The sequence below is a fragment of the Chamaea fasciata genome, unplaced genomic scaffold, assembly GCF_029207755.1.
Source record: "Chamaea fasciata isolate MVZ Bird 193981 ecotype frontalis unplaced genomic scaffold, bChaFas1.0.hap1 SCAF_8, whole genome shotgun sequence".
NCBI lineage: Eukaryota > Metazoa > Chordata > Aves > Passeriformes > Sylviidae > Chamaea > Chamaea fasciata.
The window spans coordinates 35,236,557-35,258,158 of record NW_027094093.1 but is presented as its reverse complement, the minus strand read 5'-3'; the positions used below and the strand labels follow the sequence as shown (position 1 = coordinate 35,258,158).

The 21,602-nt window shown below is 38.0% G+C and overlaps 1 protein-coding gene across 3 annotated transcripts in view; it reads right to left on the bottom strand.

Moving 5' to 3' along the window:
- ARHGAP15 (Rho GTPase activating protein 15) overlaps positions 1-21,602 on the bottom strand; it is a 324,791-nt gene that overhangs the window by 119,450 nt on the left and 183,739 nt on the right. For all 3 annotated transcript variants that reach the window (XM_066190404.1, XM_066190406.1, XM_066190405.1), the window contains 2 exons: positions 17,420-17,542; positions 8,326-8,424 (listed from right to left, as the gene is read on the bottom strand). In XM_066190404.1, coding sequence (XP_066046501.1) covers positions 8,326-8,424; positions 17,420-17,542 — 222 coding nt within the window. The remainder of the gene's footprint in view (positions 1-8,325; positions 8,425-17,419; positions 17,543-21,602) is intronic.

Here is a 21,602-nt window from a genome sequence, read left to right as displayed (position 1 = left end):
GCAAATCCTGCCAGCTCCTTGTCTGTGATGGCATGTGTGCTGTACCAGGGCATGGTGCCGCTCAGCCACAGCTTATTCAGGAGGGAAAGAGAGGAGTTTTGTGTCTCTCTTTTTACCTTTTTCATGGCTGGGAGGTGAATATCCTCATGTGTGAGCTGCCCTGAATCTGCTTTTGACCAGGGGGTGAGTCAGGACCTTCATTCTCTCTTTTGCACAGAGAAAGTAATACACACACGCAGAGTCAGCTGGCTTTAAATTTCTCGGGACTTTTTGTTTCAACCCGAACAAGTGTCAACTCCTTGATTTACAAAGTGCATTAACATTATTTTAATATCTAAAAAACGTTGTTTGATTCTTTCTTATTTCGTAGGTTAAGTGGTTTGTTTTATTTATTATGCCTATTGAACAGGATTTTATGGAAAATTCGGAAGACAAAATGCCCTGTTTCCGTCTACATGTTCACAAATAGATATATTATACAATGCTAGAAAAAGGCAAAAGGCCAAACTCATCTCTGGTGTAATTCCAGTAAAAGCAATAAAATTACACAAGGCATGAATTTGGCCCAAGCATTGTAAATGTTACTCTGGTGCACAATGAGTGTCTGCTTGTTGTTACTGGCACAGCTTAAAATACAAATCCCCCCTTTTTTCATAGAAATGGATACATTTCTCTGGAACAGATTAATCAATGAACCAGGTATCAGGTAACTATGACAAAGACAACAGCTGGTTCAAATGCCTGCCTGTTTTATGGCTTTTTCCTCTTCTAACCAACTTGTAGTCTCTTCTTCCAAAATTTTAAATAATTATATATTTATTCTCTTTTGTGTCTTGTCATTACAAGGCTTTTATTCCTTTTTTTGATTGTTTTTTTTTTGATTTTTTTTCTGTTGTCTCCTTTTCTCTAATTTGTCTTGCATGCCCTTCCGTGATGTTTCCTGTTGACACTTCTTGATATTTTTTTTCTAACTCAGAATGTGGCTTTCTAGCAGACACAGAGGCCCCAGAGTGAATACCCTTCAGAGCCAGCTCTGACTTGGACCTTGCACAACACTATTAACTGGCTCTTACTCTAAGAAAGGTGGCTAGAGTGGGATTGCCTGAGCCTGAAGACAGAAATGGCTGAGGAAATCTTGCCAATACGTTTGCGCTGAATTCAACCGCTCTTAATTTCTACTCAAAAAAAGGGTTTACTGAACAAAACAACAACAACAAAAAAGAACCAAACATTTTAAATCACAAACTTGCAAGGGCTTTTCTCAGAACTTTGTTGTTTTGTATTGCATTCATCTGTACGTTTGAGTTTATGCTCGTTGGCCACTTTAAAGTAAACATAGTTCAACGCCCTCAGAAACATTTCTTCTGCACACCAGAATTCCCTGGAAAAAGGCTTTATCTGCTGAACTGATGGATATTTTTGTGTGTGTGCAATTTTTTTTCCTATCAGTTTATTTTGTTTCCCCCTTTCTTTTATTTTTTTTTTTCCTCTTTTCTTTTACATTCAGTGCATATAAAAGTTGGGAGCAGAAGCCTCATTGGAACAAGATAGAATCATAAAAGGCTTCAGGAATCTCATCTCAAGCTAAACAGTACAAATTGCACATTCTTCATGGAAGTATTAGCTTTTAGTGCGTGCCTGGATCCAAGCATAATAGATTATCCCAAAGTGGGAAAGAATGAACACAACAAAATTAGCAGAACTGGGAGCTCAGATCATTTGGTGGAGCAACATGATCTCTGTAGTTTCAGGGTACCGAATTCTAAAGCCACTGGAAACAGAATGTAAAATTATATCAGAGTAAGCAAGGAAGCATGTGTAGGCCTGGGAGAATCAAACAAGAGCTTGGAAAATACGCTTCCAGAGGAGAATAAGTACTGAAAATCAGTGAATGAACTTGTAGGAAGCAAGCTGCTATTCATGAAGAATTTCTTGCTCTGAGGATAGAAAGATACAAGAGTGAAGAAACACAGAATACATTTCAGTGGCTGTTCAGGGGCCAAGCGCTCTTGGAGAATAAGCCTGGACTCAGACAGAAATATAAAATGGCACAGGATAGGTCAGTCTCCTGAAGTTTCCCTTCTCAGGGAAGCCTTGCCAGAACAAATCCTTTGTGCCACTGACTGGTGGGTTTGGTCTAACCGTGCTGGGAAGTATCCCAGGAGCACTGTGCATTTACTGGGAGCCCCGAGCTGGTGGTGAGCACACCCTGGCAGAACTACCCTGTACTTTCCTACTGCCTCCCTCAGGTCCTCAGGGATGGGAATGAACTATTTTTGAGTACCAAATAAAACTGACATTTTTTGCTTAAGCTAAATAAATCCTGAAGAACATGCTGTTGAACTCAAACCTGATAATGAGTATTATAATACATACAGAGGTGGAGATAGGTGGTGGAGTCCCCATCCCTGGAGAGATTAAAAAACTGTGTAGGTATGGCACTTGGGGACATGCCTTAATGGTGGCCATGATGGTTGTGGAGGAATGGTTGTACTCTGTGATCTTAGAGGGCTCTTCCCACCTACACAATTCTATAAATCTCTGGGGGTTTTATACAATGGCTATGAATCCATTCCTTGTGTCTTCTGCCATCCTCACCGGTTTATAATCCACTCATTCCACCATACGCTAGACAATGACCCCAGCATGGGAATTCTCAGCCTTAGGAGGTGTTTGGGATTGTATTTTTTTGTTTTGTTTTCTTTTAAAATTATTCTGCAATGTTTCCTTCCATTAGAAAATGAGATAGCATTAGACTTTTTTAAAAACTCATTTTTTCCCTAGCAACATAAATATATTCACAATACTTTGTATTTTTTAAAACTCATTTCCTCTTTGCTTAACTCCTTGAGATAAGTGAACTTTCCTCTGTGTAAACATTCTACCAGAATACTGACTACCTTTTAAGCGATGTATGATTTAGAAGGTAATGAAATATCACTTTCTTTTTCTTTTTTTTTTTTTTTTAATATATAAATAGGTTTTAAAGTGCTTTTAGCTGCACTTTAGCTTTTAGATTAACAGATAAAACTGATGAAAGGGACACAACCTTCTGTCACAGGGCAGCATGGCATTTGGGAGGTGAGGTAGTTTAAAATACTGGTTTTATCTTCATTTCTCTCCATTGGGATGACTGTATTTCTTTACTACATCCCATAAGCTACTTTATCTTTGCCCATAAAGGCATTTTCTTCCTTAAACCCTGAATATTCTGCAGCATGAGACTGTGTGTCTGCACGTCTGCAATGATCTTGTGCATAATCAAGCACAGCTATGGACATTAAGTTAATTAAAGCCAAAATGAGTATCAGTTTTAGGCACTTTGAGGTGTCAGACTTTGTAGTCAGTGAGAAATCTGAATTTTGGAGAGCAAGTTTAATTTTTTTTTTTTTTTTTTAAAACTACGTCTTTCTAAAATTGCACATGCAGTCTTTTAGGGCCTAATGGTGCCCTCTGAAGTCTCACTGGTGCTACCCCAGATCACCCCCCAAGCCAAGTGCCCCGCACTCAGAGGGGTTTTTGTCACTGCTCTTATTTAACATGATTTGTTCCCTGGGTCTCAGAGCAATGAAACCCAGTAAATAACACACTGGACACCCAGAGAAGATAACAAAAGGAAATAGTTAAGGTACTATAATAATTTTAGCCATTCTTTTTTCAGGTCACTATAATCTGCCCAAAGATAACTAATTGTTCAAAGTAAACATTCCACTCTGACCACAAAAGGAATCCATTACACAAACATATAATTCACAGTCATTTTTAGTGGGTTGTAAACAGTTTGGAATGAGCATAAAATGGGACAAAAATCAAAGTGAGCATTTAGAAATGAAAAAGTGTTTGCTACAAAAGGTCAGTCCCTTTACTTGGCAAACTATGTAGAAAAGCCTGGGAAAATGTTGAACACACAAGCAGTAAGGGAATTTTAAAGCCAACAACCTCCCTGTTTCTTTAAACAGACATCGGAACCTATAACTGGATCCTGTCAAACAAACGACAGCAAAAAAACATAACAGCTGCTAAGAAGTAAAGTTGAAAGATAAAGTTTTCTAAGCTAAGAACCTTTTCAGAAGTGGACTAAAGGTCTTTCTTAAATCTTTAAGCAAGGTTATGGATCCCAGGGTGGCTTTTAGGCATTGAATCAAATATGTAATTTTGTGTATCATTCCTGTCAGAGCATCCTGTGCTCCAAGAAAAGCAACAGAAAACAATATCTGCAACGTCCAGCTCAGAATGGAAACGGTACCTGTAATCACCAGCTTTGCTGCCTGCATGGTCATTTTTCAAGATATTTAGGCTGATTTGAGAACTCTAACTTGAATTTGGGAAGGGAGGGAGAAAATGAAGGATGTTTCAGAAGAGAGATGAAAGTTAAATTATATTTCCCTGGAGCATTAGGATTGTATTTCTTTACTAAACCCAAGCCACACTGGATACCCTGGGTAGGTTTAGGATGCAGACTGCTTGGGGTGTTCATTTACTCTGTCATTAGACACACAGGCAAATGATCTTCCCTGGAAAAGAGTTTAGTATCAGACTGTTTTCACACGATAAAACATACTATGAGAAGTATTGGATGGCATGCTGCTGAGGTACAACACAAGCTGATTTTTTTTTAATGTGTTCTACTCATGCCTTTCACATATTTTTTTAAAAAAAGAAAACACACACACACATACAAAAAAAAAAAAAAAAAAACAAAAAAAACCAAACCAAAAAACACCAAAAAAAACCCCCTAAAAAAAGACAGTCAGGACTTTTAAAGGGTCATGGATAACAAAATAAATAGGCAACTCCAGAAATGTCTGGAAATGTTATCTGGCCTAGAAACACCAAAAAGTCTTGCAATGGGCCCCACCCTTGGCAGGAGAGCCCAGTGTGAGAGTTACAGTACACTGGGAGGATTGTCCCAGGCTCTCCTCGCTGCACTGCTCTACTCAGGGCTGGTGCTACCTGTCAGACACTTTCTAGGGAGAAGAAGAAAGCAGATTGAAAAACAGATTGAAAACCAGGAATACAGATTGAAAAGGGCAGGTCAACAGATAGCCCCAGAAAAGCCTGAGGTCCATCCAAGGTAGGTGTGGATGGCAAAGTAGAAGAAGAAACAGAAAAACCCACAGAATGTGCTGTTCCATAAAAACTTCCCTGTGAAGTCCCTGAGAAGACAGAAAATGAAGACATGCTGGAGATCTTTGAGTAGCCCCTGTATTTCTTCAATCCGATTGCTGCATGGTGTAGAATTATTCTCTTATCCTCACCAGGTCACACCACAGACATGGGAGGTTTTTCTATTTAGGATACTGCATGAAATACCAAGGATACAACATGCCTTTCCAAGATAGTTTTTACTTTAGAGGCACAAGTCTGGGTAGCTCAGTAATCAGGACTAGCAGTTCATAAAAAATTATGAATGAATAATTCAGTAATTATTAGAAGTAATTCATAAGTACAGGAAGAATGAGGAGAAAAACTGAGCTTCCTTAAAAAACCCCAAAAATTATATGTGACATCTTTCTTGCCAGTTTCCAAGAATGGGCACAGTTTTATTGCCTCTCTTTATTAAATTCCACTATCAGCTCTGCAAGATGGCTGAGGAAACGGAGAAAGACCTTCTGCTTCACAGTTCTACTTCAATAACTAAAAATACAAAAAGAGGCTGAAAAAGTGGAATTCATTCCATTTTTATCACATTCACAAGTGAATCCTTGTTGGATAGACAAATATGCATTATGGTGTGAGAGCTTTTAGATCAGATGTTAGAAAGCCCCCCTGCTCTGAAATGGTGAGGAAGCGAACTGTGGGACAAATGACCAAACTTTGATCTAAGTTAGAGCAGAATATATTCAGAATAAACATCCTTTTGATATTCATTTTAAAACAGTGTAACTATACAGGAAATCTTGCCAATGGTTAATGACAACCTCTACATTTTTAATCTGTGGGAGAATATTGCTACATTTGGCTATTGTGTGTAACCTCGTCTACACAGGAAAATGTACTAATTAATATGGTTTATTCAGATCACTGCTAGACTTTCTTTCTGTGCACAGTGATTATGCTTTAAAAATCAGAAAAGCAAATAGAAAACCAGTAGGTGAATAACAATTAAATCCATGAGCTGATAGCTAGGAACACAACTGTTCAGTGGAGTGAGAATGGTTTGTAAGTAACATTTAGGGATGGTCTCCTAAGGTCTTTTTTTCCTAATAATCCTTTATCTTAAGCGAAGCACGCAAGTAACATTTTTGGTACAGTTACAGTATGTGGATGATATATCCTCTAAATAGGAAAAGAAAGCTTTTCTACCACAGCCAATATGCCAGCTGTACCGAGTATCTAGGCCATCTTACTAAGACTATGAAAGTAAACATACAGTTTTCATTAAATGTGCCTTTCCCATAATTGGTACATAAGTATTTCCCATGACTCTGCAGTTGAGTATCTTGGCTGGAGGCATATCTGGCCATTAAGAGGAGGGCTTCAGATCTGTTGAGTCTCAGCCATGCCGGGAGACTTGGCACCTCCACATGCTGCTTCCTAATACCAACCCCGGCATAAAATGTCATCAGAAGCTTGCATAAACATTGGACTTAGCTTCACATAAATTACTGCTGTCCTGAGATGGTTTATGCCAGAACTTAGTAAAAACAACACTTTGAGTAAATAGAATGTGAATAAATGCAAGCGTCTTAATCCAAGAGAACGATAATAGAAAAAAAAAAACCAACACCAAAACCTCCATGTCAAATATAAACTCATAAATATAGTGATAACATGAAATTTTTATCTCATGCCATGCGATTAGCATTTATTTACATGTTAGGCTAACCAAAAGGGGCTAGCTTCTCTAAGTCACTGCAAGGTTGAAGGAAACACAGGAACTGTAATGCTCTACTCAGAAGGATGAACCCCTTTGAAGGAATAGCGATGCATCCAGTTTCTAACATGAACATTTTTTTGATAATCACACAGACAGTAAACATGTAATTACATTTCTTGAATTTTTCTATTACAGTTCAGCAGTGCAGAGATCTCTGGCCTCACTTCTACTTGGAGGAGTGGTCACATACTCCAAAACATCTATGAAATACCCAGTGCATTCTTAGGGGAACTTGTGCTGAGGTTGCAACCAAGCAGTCTGTTAGACATGTTCAGCATGGAGTGGCATTTTTGCAATCTAATCTCTGCCTTTCCTTTTCATGTTCTGAATTTCACCTCACAATTCCTCCTCTATTAATAGTCACTTCACACATTTTCCCCCTTTTTTTATCCAGCCTCCAGCCTTCCTCCACAAAAACCCAATGCTACTATCTCCCCCTACTGAACGATCTCCAGTTTGTTTCAGTCTCTGACTTCCTGCCAATCATTCTGGGAATAATAACATCCCAATTCTCTCTTTGCTTTATAATTAAAGCATGAATTTCCCTGAGTTTCAAACTCCAGGGTAGTTTTATTGCACCTTTCACTATAAAACCAGGTAACAATGGCAGAATTAAAATAGCTTTTTCCTTTGTGTGTAACGCTCTAAGTATCTTTTTATTTTTCATGGATTCTCTTGTTCTGAGACTCCAGGATATGGCAGTGACAATGGGTTCACCCAGCCTTATTCTGAAAATAAATTTTCTATCTTTTGCAAGATATATGTTTCCCCAGATCCCTGGAACAAGTTGTAAACTTGTAACAGATGGTGATGAAGCCTCACATTTTTATACAATACATTTTAAGATTCTGCATCTACCGCATGCACCTTCCAAAGAAAATGACCTTCAGTGAGAGAAGATACACTCTGTAGAAAGGAAGGCAGGCAATGATGTTAAGTGCATCTTTTTATACTATGGAAATTCTTCTCATTAATCAAAACTTTTAATGAGGATGGATACTCATTTCAGTATTTTTACAATATTGTGGCTTTTAAAATAACTGTAAAAATTAGACACCTGCATTCATTTTAAAAAAATGCCACTCTAGAATAACATTTATTTTGGTTAAATGAAATTCAAGACTAGGGAAAAGTATTTGCCTTACATTCACCAGGAACTTTAGAATGAAAGTTACTGACACTTTATCAATGTTTAACATTTGCTTACCCACAGAAAGACTAAACCAACATATCAAAAAAAAAAGGGGAATAATCAGCATGAATGACTCCTAGTAATGTCTTATCATTTAAAGAAAATGAAGATACACAGAATGTGATACAGTTCCATTCATAACTACGTTATAGATTGTGCTGTCTGCCTATCCTGGAAATTCAAGTAGAGTTACAAGGTTAAAGTTTTGATTACTATTAGGGGAAAAAAAAGTATTAAATAATAAGGTACTCACCTCTTCTTTCAACAGCTTCTATGCAGAGTTTTACAAACTGGGGGACTGTAGATTTCTCATGCTCACAAACCAGGTGCAGATGGGAGCCAAAAATTTGATCTACATTTGGAGAACAAGAGGAAAATACATTAAAGCATATTATTATTAGTGGGGTTTTTCTCTCTTCTCAGCTTGCCTATTAATTTAAAACTCAGATATTGAAGATGCATACGCAAGTTGGAACCAAATCCTTTTTGAGTCCTAGTGATCATTAGCTTTTGCCCCAGAACCAAATCCCTTCACATCTGCTGCTCATAGTGCTTGATGCTTCCCTCTGGATTCAAGTTTCAATTGACACTTGCACCTTAATTTTGACCTTTCTCTAGGCTTGGAGGTCTCCAGCATTTGCTTGGACCTGCCATAAAAAATGTGCAGGCAGTTCCAGAGCTGCAGCTCCCTAAGTCATTGAATACAAATTCCTGCATGATGCACTTGGTGCAACCTAGAAACTCATCTGGTCAGGTGACCTGTCCCTTCCATGCATTTAGAAGTTTCACTCTTTCATGGAGAGCAGTATGAGTGCAAGGACTTCATTACTTTGCATCATCAGGACTTGTCTACAATTTTATCTCAACTTCACAAAATCTTTTTTTTCTTTTTTACTCATCGAATTGCCTGCTCAGAAAACCAGAAGATACTAGATGTCTTTTGGTGAGGATTTCATCTTATTCCATGTTTAACTAGTGATTAGTGTCTCTTCCCTCATGAGCAATCTTTTAACTAGAGAATGCCACCTTTTAGTCTCTACGATTTCAAAGTTTTGATCAACTTTGACTGTTGATCTTGAAACACGTTTGTATTAGCAGGTTCAACTCGTCAGATTACTAATTAGCTTCCTCCACCTCATTTCCACTCTGTGTGTTTGAGAGATTATGAAAAGAGCAATCAGTAACAGGGATGTTGTCAGCTAAAATCAGAATGAATCAAACAGATGAGAGGAACTACTCAATAGGAGCCAGTTAAATGCTGAAACAATAGGAGTGTACTGTCATCATTTATCCGAAGAGACAGTCTCCATATAGCATTTCAACAGAGCACTGCGGTTTGTAAATTGGTGTGGAGGCTTTGAAAATTATTACATAGATAGCTGAAGGGTGATAGCACCAGTCTGGACTGTGCACAGCAAACCCAGTACCAGCTCCCATGGAATTGGATCTTTCCTCCATAGTCAGTGCCACCGTACTCCACCATAACCAACTGGAGCGCCTCTTGCTCTAAAACCAACATTTTTCATTAAAAAGCAAAAGCCCCTTTTTTTTTTTTTCTTTTTTTTTTTAAATTTCTGTGCTGCAAGGAGCTTCATTTTCATTAATCACCACAATTTCATACCCAGCTCAGATTTCAAGGGCCACTTGGTTGCCCTTTCTTTCCTGACACCCCGGAGTAGAGAGCACAGTGACAGAAACAAGGTGCAGGGCAGGGGTTGCTTTGGACTCCTCGAGATCCATCAGGGCAGTCTATTCCAGCACCTCCCAGAGCGTGTGATCTGCATCCTGGAAGAGTACATCAAAGCCTGGATGGAAGTTAAGTCGGAGTTTGGGCTGCAGAAGGGATGGAGGACTGGGTTCACAGAGCTGCTCTGAGGAAGGTTGTGTGCATGTGTGGCGTTAAGCATTAGCGAACAGTCTGTTACATGTTTTGGGGTTATGTTTCTGACAAAGCACAGTCTGGTTACATTTTCTTCATAAAACATTTATAGCTGCCTTCAGTGGTAATTATACATACAGAGATTTATGATTAAAATGTACTAGTACTTCCTCTTTTGACATCTTAATTGTTTTTTAAAATTTTAGCAAAGACCTGTCAAATTCTTTGCATAATATGGAATGGTCTCCAATGTAAATTATGTTAAAAAAGAAGGAAAAATGTGTCTTATTTGGTGGACAAAGACACTTGTAAACAATTTCAGAAGCAAAACAGGCAAAGAACTGCACTGTGTTTAGATGGCAACACATGAAGAACTGAAATGAAATTAATGTGTGGCTGTTCAGCAGTTTCTCTTCTGTGTTATAACCACTTTATAATCAACTTCCAGAATTATTTCACAGTTACTCTTTCAATCTCCAATATGAACACAGAATATTTGGTATTCCTGGGAGGAAATTTTGAGCAGGCTGAAAACAGTTTTACAATTCTCACCTAGTTCATTACTTCATTTCTTGGTTCACATTCCATATATTCAGCAAAATATTTAACCTCATTTTTTATACCTTTCCCTGTATGGATACAGTCACATTTTGTAACCTGCAGTTGAGATTCAAATTAACTCTTCTTCAGAACACAGGCATTCAGGATTTTCATCTTGGATGGAGGGGCAGCAAAACAGTATTAATGCTTTCTGGTCATCAAAATAGACTATGAAAAAACAACAGCACACTACTGCTTTGGGGTCTTTTTCCCCCTTCTACAAATTCATGAGTATTTTTAAGTACATGATCCCGTGAGTCATCCAAATGCTCTCAGTTCTGAGTATTCCTGGACCACAAATTTCATGACTCTCTCTAATCAATTGATTTTTTTGCTGGATCTCTCTCTGTATGTAAACATGGGAATGGCAGCAGTTACACTGCCATATTTACATTTGTGGAGGTCACAGAGATACTTGAGGAAAACTCAGATAAGATTTATTTGTGCAGTATTTCAAAAAACAAGGAATGGTGAATTGCTCACTTTTTTAGGCAAAAATTTCTATGTAACCAAATTTAAAATATTATTTTCTTATTCTTTGAAAAGTGTAGATATGTACATTTTTTAAAACTACTTTAAGGGAAAGCTCTCCAGAACACTTTTTCAAAAAAAATAAAAGAACTGGTCCCAAAGGGATAAGGGAAGCAAAAACCCCTTTGTTTGATTTATTTGTGATAAGGTCCTCCAAAACTTCATCTTTTATGACTTGAAAAAAAGAGATGTACACAACACTCCTAACCTCCTGTTATGACAGTTTATGTTTCCTATCCAGCTTATTTAACTCAAATGCCTGGGAAATAGACACAATTACCACCTTATGGAATGCTACTTAACTTTAAATGCTCCCCTCTGAATAGAAATCCACTTTATCTTCTCAGAGATATTCCAGTTTCTCAGGAATTATTTCCTCTATAGGCTCCTGAAATGCTCTTGTTTCATCATTTAAAAATTTAAACTAACAATTGTTCAGAAATATCTTTTATTAGAACAAAGGCAATTCCCATGCAGTGGATTCTGTTCACTAGGGCTCGTACAAAGGAGCTGCATACTATGCCCATATACAGCTTTAATCATTCACTCTTTCAGCTGTTATCAATTTAAAACCAATGAAACTCCCACACTGAGTCCATTTGAGCAGTCAATTTTAATATCTTGGGGCATCTGTAGTTATTCTGAATTGGCTGCAAAAGCAGAACTAACAAGTTAAGCTCTAACCATAAGTCTACATCAGGCTGGTAAACCATACATCAAACACCGACAGTTAGTCAATACTGTAGTATGAAAAACCAACAAGCATTTTTAAGAAGAGCAATATATTCATAATATGTTTGGTGGTATGGTTTACATTACACATCCCCACTATCTGCACGTTAAAAGTTCTGCTGGAGATGCTGGGGTGTGTGACAGCTTTGCACAGGGATATAAAACCAGACACCAGAGGAGAAGGGAAAGGACGTTCACAAGTTGTATAATATAAAATGATGATTATGGCTGCAATGAATTGCTCGTTCTGGGGAGCTTCAAGTATTCCCTGAGCTTGACAGGGCTACTTTTTTTTTTTTTTTTTTTGAGTAGTTCTCTCAGGCTGCAGCAAAGCCACTAATCCTGGGCTGCAGAAATCTCCACTATGGGAGACAATTCTTCTGGAAAAGAAACAATTAAAACAAAACCAGTAAAGCCACATCCTCACTGAGAATGTCATTGTTTAACTGTTTTGGGTGTACACGGATGAGATGTTGGAAGGAACTCATACTTCAGTGTTTTTTATTAAAAAAACAGGGAAGAGCATGGCAAATACTCCCATGTCTCAGGAAGAAGCTTAAATTCTGGTATGAGAGGAGATGGCATAATGGTATAATGCCCAAGTTTTTAGAAATGTGAATTATATCTATGTAATCCTGCGCCTTTCAGGAACAGAATTAACTGTGCAACGTCTGGATTTGAACTGCTGGACTAACAGAGCTTTGTATCAACATCCAAGTAGTTTTCTTTGTATCTGTGTGAATGTTGGGAAGGAAAGAGGGAAGGAGAACAAAAAGAGAAAATCAGAGATGAATGCACAAAGAGAGGGATAGGACAGTAGGCACCAGAGCTGTGAACTTTTGCAGAGGGAAGTGATGCTTTTGGAGCCATATTCTTAAAGGTGACTTCTCCTAGCTGCTCTGTCTGTAGTCAGACACATTAAGTCAGACATTAAAGTGATGTTGTTTCCAGACTGGGGCTCCAAAAAATGCCACGACACTTTTACAATAAGTGGGGCAGGTCCTCAGCTGACTGAAGTCAGCGAGGTTGTCAATGGAGCTCCCCTGATTTATGCAAGCTGGGAATCTTGCCAGTCCTTTTAATGTGGAGATTTACTATATATCATTGATCTGTGGTGGTCATCAATTAAAAAAAAATTACATTTGTGAACAGTTACTATTAAGTGGCATATGAGCTGCCAGATTTGTTTCACATTCTCAGAAAAATGAAAAATAGTACCACAGACACAGGTCTCTCTTAAGAAATTCTGGTGTTTTACTGGGGACAAGAGCTTGTTTGAATTCAGAGAGAGTGTGCCTGCTGTGCTACTCAAAACACTTCTCTCAAAATGAGACATTTAAAAATTCTCTGGATCATTTCTTAGCATCATGTCAAAGGAACAAATCACTTTGTTCAGTGTCTGGCCATCCACAAGGTTTAGGAGAAGTGATTCCAAATGTCCATATCAAATAAAGAAACACCCTCGTGACCCATTGCCCCTGCAAGTCAAAGGAAACATTTTCTAACTTTCCCTAAGCTCTGGTGTGCACCAGAACACTTGCAAAAATCCTTCATAACCTGCAATAATTACAGACCACACCAAAGGTGGGCCTTAATCTGCTCTTTTGGACTTCTCATGAACATTCTGCTCATTACGCTGAACTACTCCAAGGTCCAGTGAAACATTTGTTACAATTAAGACATTTTCCCTTGCCTGGAAATGAAATGGTTCGTGATCTCTGTGCTGCGATCTGCACAACCACCAACATATGATGAGCCCTGTTCTATAGGCTATCAAGCCAAATCACAGCTAGTTCCTTTCACTAGCAATTGAGTGGCTTTTATTTTTCATCTTGAAACAGTTGTAACCATTCCAAATTTTATGCTGTTTTGGTTTTTGCCTTAGCCTATGAAATGCATTCAATGAAGTTCCTTTGGTGTCTAGCTTTTGGGAAAGAAAGATCCACCCTAAAAAAAAAAAGAAACCTAAATAATTTTCTTGCCAGCTGCATAGCTTCATTTTCCTCGTTTCCCACAGTGTCATTTATGTGAAGTTGTTGCTCATGTTTTTTTACTGTTTGCTGAGAGTGTATTTTGTGATAGTGTATTACCAACACAACCATCATAGCTTTAAAATCACAGCTTCACAGAAGTTTCTTTTCCTTTGTTGGTCTAGAAAATCTCAGAAATCAGGATGTTAGGAGGCCAACATCAAGTTGAAGGTTGGCAATTCATTCTGGGTAACACTAAATCATGACAAAGCTCAAACATAAAGATCAAAGTTCAATTATAGACTATAAAATAATTTTAAAAGAAGATTTATATATTATTTTTCTAGCATATTAGTGCAGATTCTGTAAATTCTGAGAATATTTCAATCCCGAGGAACCAAGGACCCCTGCCCTAGCATATCAATTTGAACAGTTATTCTCAAAATAACACTGCTTCAATGGCAGACATGGGACATGCTTTTTATTTACTATTTCTAGGTTGTGTGCATGTGTATATCTGAGAACAGAAGTGTGCTTAGAGACACATTCCACAATGTCCCTGTACTGCACATCACCTCAGAAATGCTTCAAAAAGCTTCAAGACCAAGGATATTTTGTGTAAGCATGAGTGAGATGGAACAAGGACAGATGATCTCCATTAGAGCTCTTGCTGGAGCATGAAGAGCCCCAGCCACCAGCCCATTGCAATGAATGGAGACAACGTGTTGTTCCCATTCTGGCTTCTTGTATGCACAGGACTAGAAAGCAAATGGGACAATGATGACAAAAATAACTTTTTGTCATGCAAAATGTCAGTGCATCTTCATTTTCAGATCAACACGTAGCTAAAGTTTAACCATCAGTCTTCTACAGTCCCTGGTCTGAGTGTTATCCTCCTTACTATTTTCATTTAACTCCCTGCTTTACTTTCTGCACAGATGTCTTCTACACTCTAAGCAAGCAAAGTTTGTGTAAGAGTTAAATGACAATCACATAATTTCTAGATTTCCTGATAGCAGTGTTGGCAGAACAAAGTACCCCAGGAGATCAAACTGCTATTTAATTTTGAAGCCTGTATTCCCAAATTTGGTTAATGTGGAGAAATGTGTCGAGTCTCCTGGCCAAGTGTGCACGCATCAGCGACTCACAGAGCACAGGGCTGTGTTTAAGTGAACTTACCACCTTAAAATGTATTTACTCATGACTATAATTTACGTGTTAAATTTATTGGAGTTTTGGTTCCAGTGTGACAAACAATGTAAAAAATCAATATAGATTTGAGAGCTTTATAGTGCCCCTGGCAAATATGAATAGCTCTTGATGAAAAGTGAAGGTTTTCACAGCACCTACAGAGCCACTGCATTGGAGTAATTAACACCACACGCTTCACAGATATTTATATCAATTCTTCACCAGCACACAGAAAAGTTCTTTGTCAGGAATTTGGTACCAAGATGTCCTGCAAGGCATTATACACACTTTTATTACGAGCCCCTATTTTAAGGGATTTACAATTCTGACAGAAGTATTTCCCTATGGAATAAAAGGTCGTAGGCATGTTCTCAGAGCAGGAGGAATTTTTTCTTGTAAAAATTGGTTAACATTTTTTTCCCTTAAGAAACAAGCCAATAAATAGTTCTGAGGGGTTTCTGCAACCATTTAAGTCACCTTTAGAAAAATAAATAGATGCATCTTATAATACAAAAATTTGGCAAGCTTTTCATTGGTAATCTGGGTGGTTGCATTTTGTGATTTACAAATATTCTAATGCGAGACTGAAAATTAACATTTAAAAGTGGTCTCTGCATAAGCACCACAACTGCATTTTCATAACATTTTAACAGATTAAGGGGATAAACTGTGGTGAAGACAATGAAGGAGCCTTATCAAATGAGCATTTCGCATAGACTTACCGTAGATTGGAATTAAGCCGTGCTAACGAATCCTGCCTCATTTGCATGGCCAAAACCTAATCCTAATGAAACTTCATGGTAGATAACTAACATGTTTTCTTCATGGCAATATTAGTGCAGTAATAAAACTGTGCTGGGTACAGACTCTGAGTTACTGTGCCACAAATCAACAACACCTCTGTTATCCATGGAGAAGTATCCCAGGTAGAACCGGTTTATGTTTACAAATCAGGAGATTAATGCAACTCTAGACAAACTCAAATTCATCTAGCTTTCCTAGAGAGATATATTGGAGAGTGGATTTGTGTTATGCTAATGAATCTGGATTTGTTAGCAGGGATCACATCTGATCCCTAAGTAACACTGCAGGAGATTCATCAGCCACACTTTATTAAACTAAAAAAACCCCGACCCTTAAACCCAGAAATTAAGAGGCTATAAATTACTCCTCTATTACTGTAATAACTGAAACAAACTAACATGATGCATTCAAATCCCACCCTCAACTCACAAAGTACTTCAAAAAAGCAAAACCCTCTGAAGTAATGAAATCAGTTACCACAAATGTGTAAGGAGAGACCCTGAAAGTTTGGTGTGCAAGTGTGCACACCACACACACACATATTGATGCATAAATGACATTTTTTCAAAGTTTCTGTGTCAGCTGGAAGCAGAACCCCACAACTGAGGCACATTTAATGAAGATTTCCTTACAGTAAACAACACTGCACTGAGCATCTCTGCACGTATCTAAAACATAAGAACTTAATTCATCAAATCTTCTTCTCTCCAGACATGGGCCCAGCTGGTGTTGAACTCTTGTAGCTGCTTTAGCTTACACTGGCTGGGGTCAATCTCTTGGCTCAGGACAGACAAGTTTAATACACACTAGCGACACCCCTTGCTATTTTTGACACACCACTGGAAAACTCACACTCCAGATATTGACAGGGGCGGCTGGCAAAATGCCTCTTTCTAGTCAATTTGCATGTGCAGTTGTGGGTTTCACACATAATAATTTGGGAGTGCGTAAATTTTTCAAGCGTTATTCCAGACAATATTTAAAAACACAGCTTTGCTTGGATGTTAGTGGTCAGAATGCTACTGCCTTCAAGTTAACTACCAGCTTCCCAGGGAAACGCTTCTTGGATAAACTAACAAACACGTTTTATCAAAGAAACAATTTTTTAAGAATATGTGAAAGTGATGGCTGACCAGCTTAGCAAGAAATTGTCATAGGGAAAAAACCCCACAGATTCAAAGCATTTCTTATTCGCTGACATGTATTTCAAATTGTTAAAAATGGATTTTGTTGGTGAGCTAGAAAAATAATGAGAGAAGACAGAAGAAAGTCTTTCAACAAGTCAGTCAGCACAGCATCTGAGTGTCCTATTTTGGTTTCTAAAACATAAAAACATATCGATATTCTTTTCTTAAAAAGAAATGGAGTTGTGCATCATCTTGATTTGCATTGTTCATGGTGTTGAATGGAGGGGTTTCTACCACTTGCACACCAAAGAAGAAAAACTGGAGGAGCAGTCAGATATCACAGAGGTAGATGAACAATACATTGATTCTCTTTTCTTTATAGTTCAGCAGGGTGTTGTGAGACACAGCAACAAAATCATATTTAAGAAATGCTTGTCCAGTGTACTGAGTCAAATATTCATTTGTGTTTTTTTAATTTTTACACCAAAAAGAAGAATAGATTACTGAACACACCTTTAATAAGTCCCTTTTCTTGCAATGTTTTCAAGGAAGGTCGTCGGGAGATGAACTTCTTTAATCTGCTTTTAACTCGGTTCCTGTCATTTGTGTCAGAGGCACTGTAGTTCAGCCTGAAAACTGAAGGAAATCAAGAGAGAAACTTTTAGTGAAACGATATTTCTCAATTAACAGCAGGTTTCTGAGACACCCTGAGAAAAGAGTGGCCATAGCCACTCTGGTAAGATCCCAGTCATGCGGTAGGTCAGCAGCATGGCTGGTTGGACACTACAAACCATCTGATTAATACTTTTCTGAATAAACACCATGAGTTCACCCTGCCGGTTACGCACAGACCTCTGTTATTTATTGCCCATAAGTATTTGGACTGCGACCAGTTTGCTCATGAAGTGCTCACCAATCCCACAAGTTTCACATGGGTGATTTTTCAGCCCTAGCTCTGGGCTCTGGGCGTGCTACGCACTATTAGCTGTGCACTCCTTGCAATGGGAAAGGATAGATGGCCACACCACCAGTGAAGGACTGGATCCCCTTGCCAAGATGGATTGAGAGTTATATATATATTTAATGCTGTTATAGAAGACGTGGCTGCACGCCACAAAATGTGTGCAAGACGCATTAATTTATGGAAAGGAAAGTATTCCCCTCCTAATGATTATATTTTATTGTATTTAAGCATTTACCAAACTGAGAAACAACTTGAGCGCAATTTATTCCTGCTCTGTGTCAAAAAGACACGGAATCCAGCTGCCGAAAATCCCCTGGGGGAGGTTTCAAAGGCATAAATTTAACTTTTTCTCTGCTGAGGTGCTTACAGGGCACTGTGATGGCTATCAAAATAGGCAGTGCTTGTAAGAAGAAGTTCAGCATGCTCCAGCAGCAGCAGAGATGCCATGGGAAGACCTTTCCTAGAGTTTTTCCTGAACAAGCAGGTTTTGAAAGTTTTTTAACAAATCACCTGAGACTTGCCACCCTTGAATAACTCTTGTTCAGTGTCCTGAGCTCTGTCAGTGTGCCCATTCAGAGCGGTTTAGTGAGATAGCCAGAGTGGTGCAGCCTCCCTTTGCAAAGACACCCAGCTCAGGGAGGGGTGGTTTCTTTCTAAGGAAAGAACAGCCTTCCCTCTTCTCTTGGAAATCAATCAATCAATCAATCAATCAATCCATCCACTAAAATGAAATATTCTCCACAAGGTGAATTGGCAGGAGCCTGGTCCTTTGTCCCTCTGGCAGAATTTCTGAAGAGATAATTTAGCTGCAGTTACAGACACACTCCCTTCTCTCCCCATCCAGACTGAACCTCCCCTATAATCTTCAGACAGAGGATCCAAGCAAAGAGAAAGAGCAAAATTAAAAGTATGATCATTATTATCAGTCTTTTTCTTTTTTTCACCAAGGCATTTTGAATTAGTTTTAAACAGAACCAGAGCATTTAAAGGTGCACAATTATAAAACAATGGCAAGCTAAAATAACTGGTTAAGCAACAGCAACAACCCTGGAATATTGTGGTTTACATTACAAATCTGATTTTAACAGCCAAACTTATAAAATGGTTTACGCTTTGCTGTTGTCAAGGGAGAAAAACTTGCCAAATTGTTCATTTTAAGTAAATAGAACATAGCCAATTAAGGAAAGCAATATTTAAACACATGCCTACAATGATCAGAGCATAGTTTGCTTCTGATTTCACTACTGATTTTAACAGAAGAGTGTTCCATTTTCCCACAGCACTAAAATGACCCCACACATACTTCCACAAACTAGTAATCGCACAGGACAAATAAAAGGACACTTTACTGGAAAATGCATGGCTTGGTACAATAATCCATCACTTATGAAAACTAAAATTCACATTTTTTTTAAATGGTAGCATTCCTGGAGTGATGTATCATAGAACATAAAGATTAGTATTCAATTGATGGTTGGTGCTTTTTTAACATTATAGCTGAGGACTTTTTGTTCAAAATTGAGCAATCCTTGGCAGGGACAAGCTAAAATTCCAAGTCATTTGGCTGTACTATAAAAAGAACAACAAATGGATGTTTCTAATTCTGCATCTCAGTGGTACTTTGGAACAGTGAAGTGAATTGTATTTAGTTTGGGGTCTCTTTTGTTGCTCAGTGTCACTTTTGTCCACAGCAATTCACAACTAGGTTGGCTTTATCCTGAAGCTTTCCTAAGTGATGTAAATGATGCAGGAGTGAAAATATACTTCAAATTAATAATTTGCCTGCCACTTTTCCCAGTCTGGGGGCTCAGAAGTTTTTTATGCCCACTTTGAGTCTACACCAGCCTAGTTAAGGTGCTCCAAGTGAACACATGGTCATCTTGTGATGGGTAGGACAGCAGGGTGAAGATTCCTCTCTTTAGAAAGACAATTAACCCAGCTGGGAGTTTTATACCTGAAACAGCAATTATGGTGTTAAAACTACATCTAGAGGTAGGAATAATTATTGTCCTGGATATCTTTGCACGTACCACATTTTGCTGTACAGCACAGAGTTCAAAACAACAGTTGATGAATTTCTCATTTTATTCTATTAAATACATGTGAGTCACCAGAAAAAAACTCCAAGCTTCACAGAAATTTAAGGGTTTAGATTGCATGTTCCAAAACCAAGCTTAGGCAGAAATATTCATGTTGGGATCTCACTTAGAAATATTCCTTCTCTTGCCAAACAATTCTTTTCATGATATCCCCATATTAAAATGGCTTTGCCATTATATTTTGAAATGTAAAGAAGACCAAACATCAAAAAAATAGGTATAAATCTCAAAAAAGCACAATAAATAATTTTTTTTAACATCTTCCTTTTTAAATTTCAGGTTCTGGATTTAGCCAGAAGTATCCTACATGAAAGAGAGCTGTCAAATATCAAACAACATAAAAATGGAGAAGACAGTTCCATACAGGCACAAAACTAAGACTCTTAAGGACTGAAGAATAAAATAATAATACCTTTTTCTGCTAGTGCAAGTGCATGCAAGGACACTTCATCAGCAAAAATGTAACCTGAATATTGTCTGATTTTCATATTTGGCTGGTAGTGAGTTGAGCTCTTAGATCTAGAAAAGCATTTCTGATTATTTTTTGACACTTAAACCTCCATTATTCCACAGGTTGGAAAGGTGTGAAAGGATGAGTGAAATAATGGCAAGAACTTTTCCTCAGGTCTCATAAGTAAATGAAGTCAAACCATCTAATCACAATACGGGAGTTCCATTCAGATTGGGTATGAAAATAAAACAGTATGAACACATTTTTAGGACTAAAAGAAAGAACACATCTTTGGCCCTTATCGTTGGATAGCACTGTAATAACATTGGCTGAATTAGAGGGGATAAGTACAGGTTAAATGCTCAGAAAAAAACCCCAAACAACACTGATCAAAAACTGACCTGTCCTTTTCTGGCTTATATAAATCACCTGAACCCTTACTCAAATCTAGGCTCAATAAATAACAGAAGCGTGGAAGGCAAGAATTAATGCAATTCCTCCTAGTGACACAGTTCTACAGGAATCAAAGTTTTGAGATTTACAGATTAATAATTACTTTTTAGCATTCAACGCCCTGGATTGTATCCATGATGCAATGAGAATAAATTTACTAAAGTTTAATCCGAATAAATCATGGCCAACAAATTGCAGGATGAAGCTACAAAAGCCTTTCTCCAAAATTCTGGCCTGGCAGCCACTCACAGAGGTATGCAAGGCTCTGAACTCCTTAGGGCCAGGATAAAAAATGTTTATGAGATTACTTCCTGTAAATTTAATCATGCACCTTGACAATGTATTCCTAGCAGAATGTTTTTCCTGAGTGTGATGTTTTGAGCAAAGCCTGGATGATTCAGAGTGTAAAATTTTTTAATGTGTCCTAAACTCCCTATTTTATTGGCAAGACTTTGTAACTCCCGGTAACATGATCTCAAATTCCTTCCAATGACTTCTATTTCACTCTTAATTTACTCTGCATTTGTACATAATCTCAGGGGTTTACCTATGATTAATTCCTGCCAGGTACAGTGTATCTGAACACTTCCAACGTGTTGAAAGCATTGGTTTTTGAAGAACTATCCATTAATGACTTTCTGAACTGTGACAATGGATATTGACAATGCTTGTCAGACTAAAGCACTATTGATTGTCTCACATCATGTGTATTGCAAACCCAATTTCTTT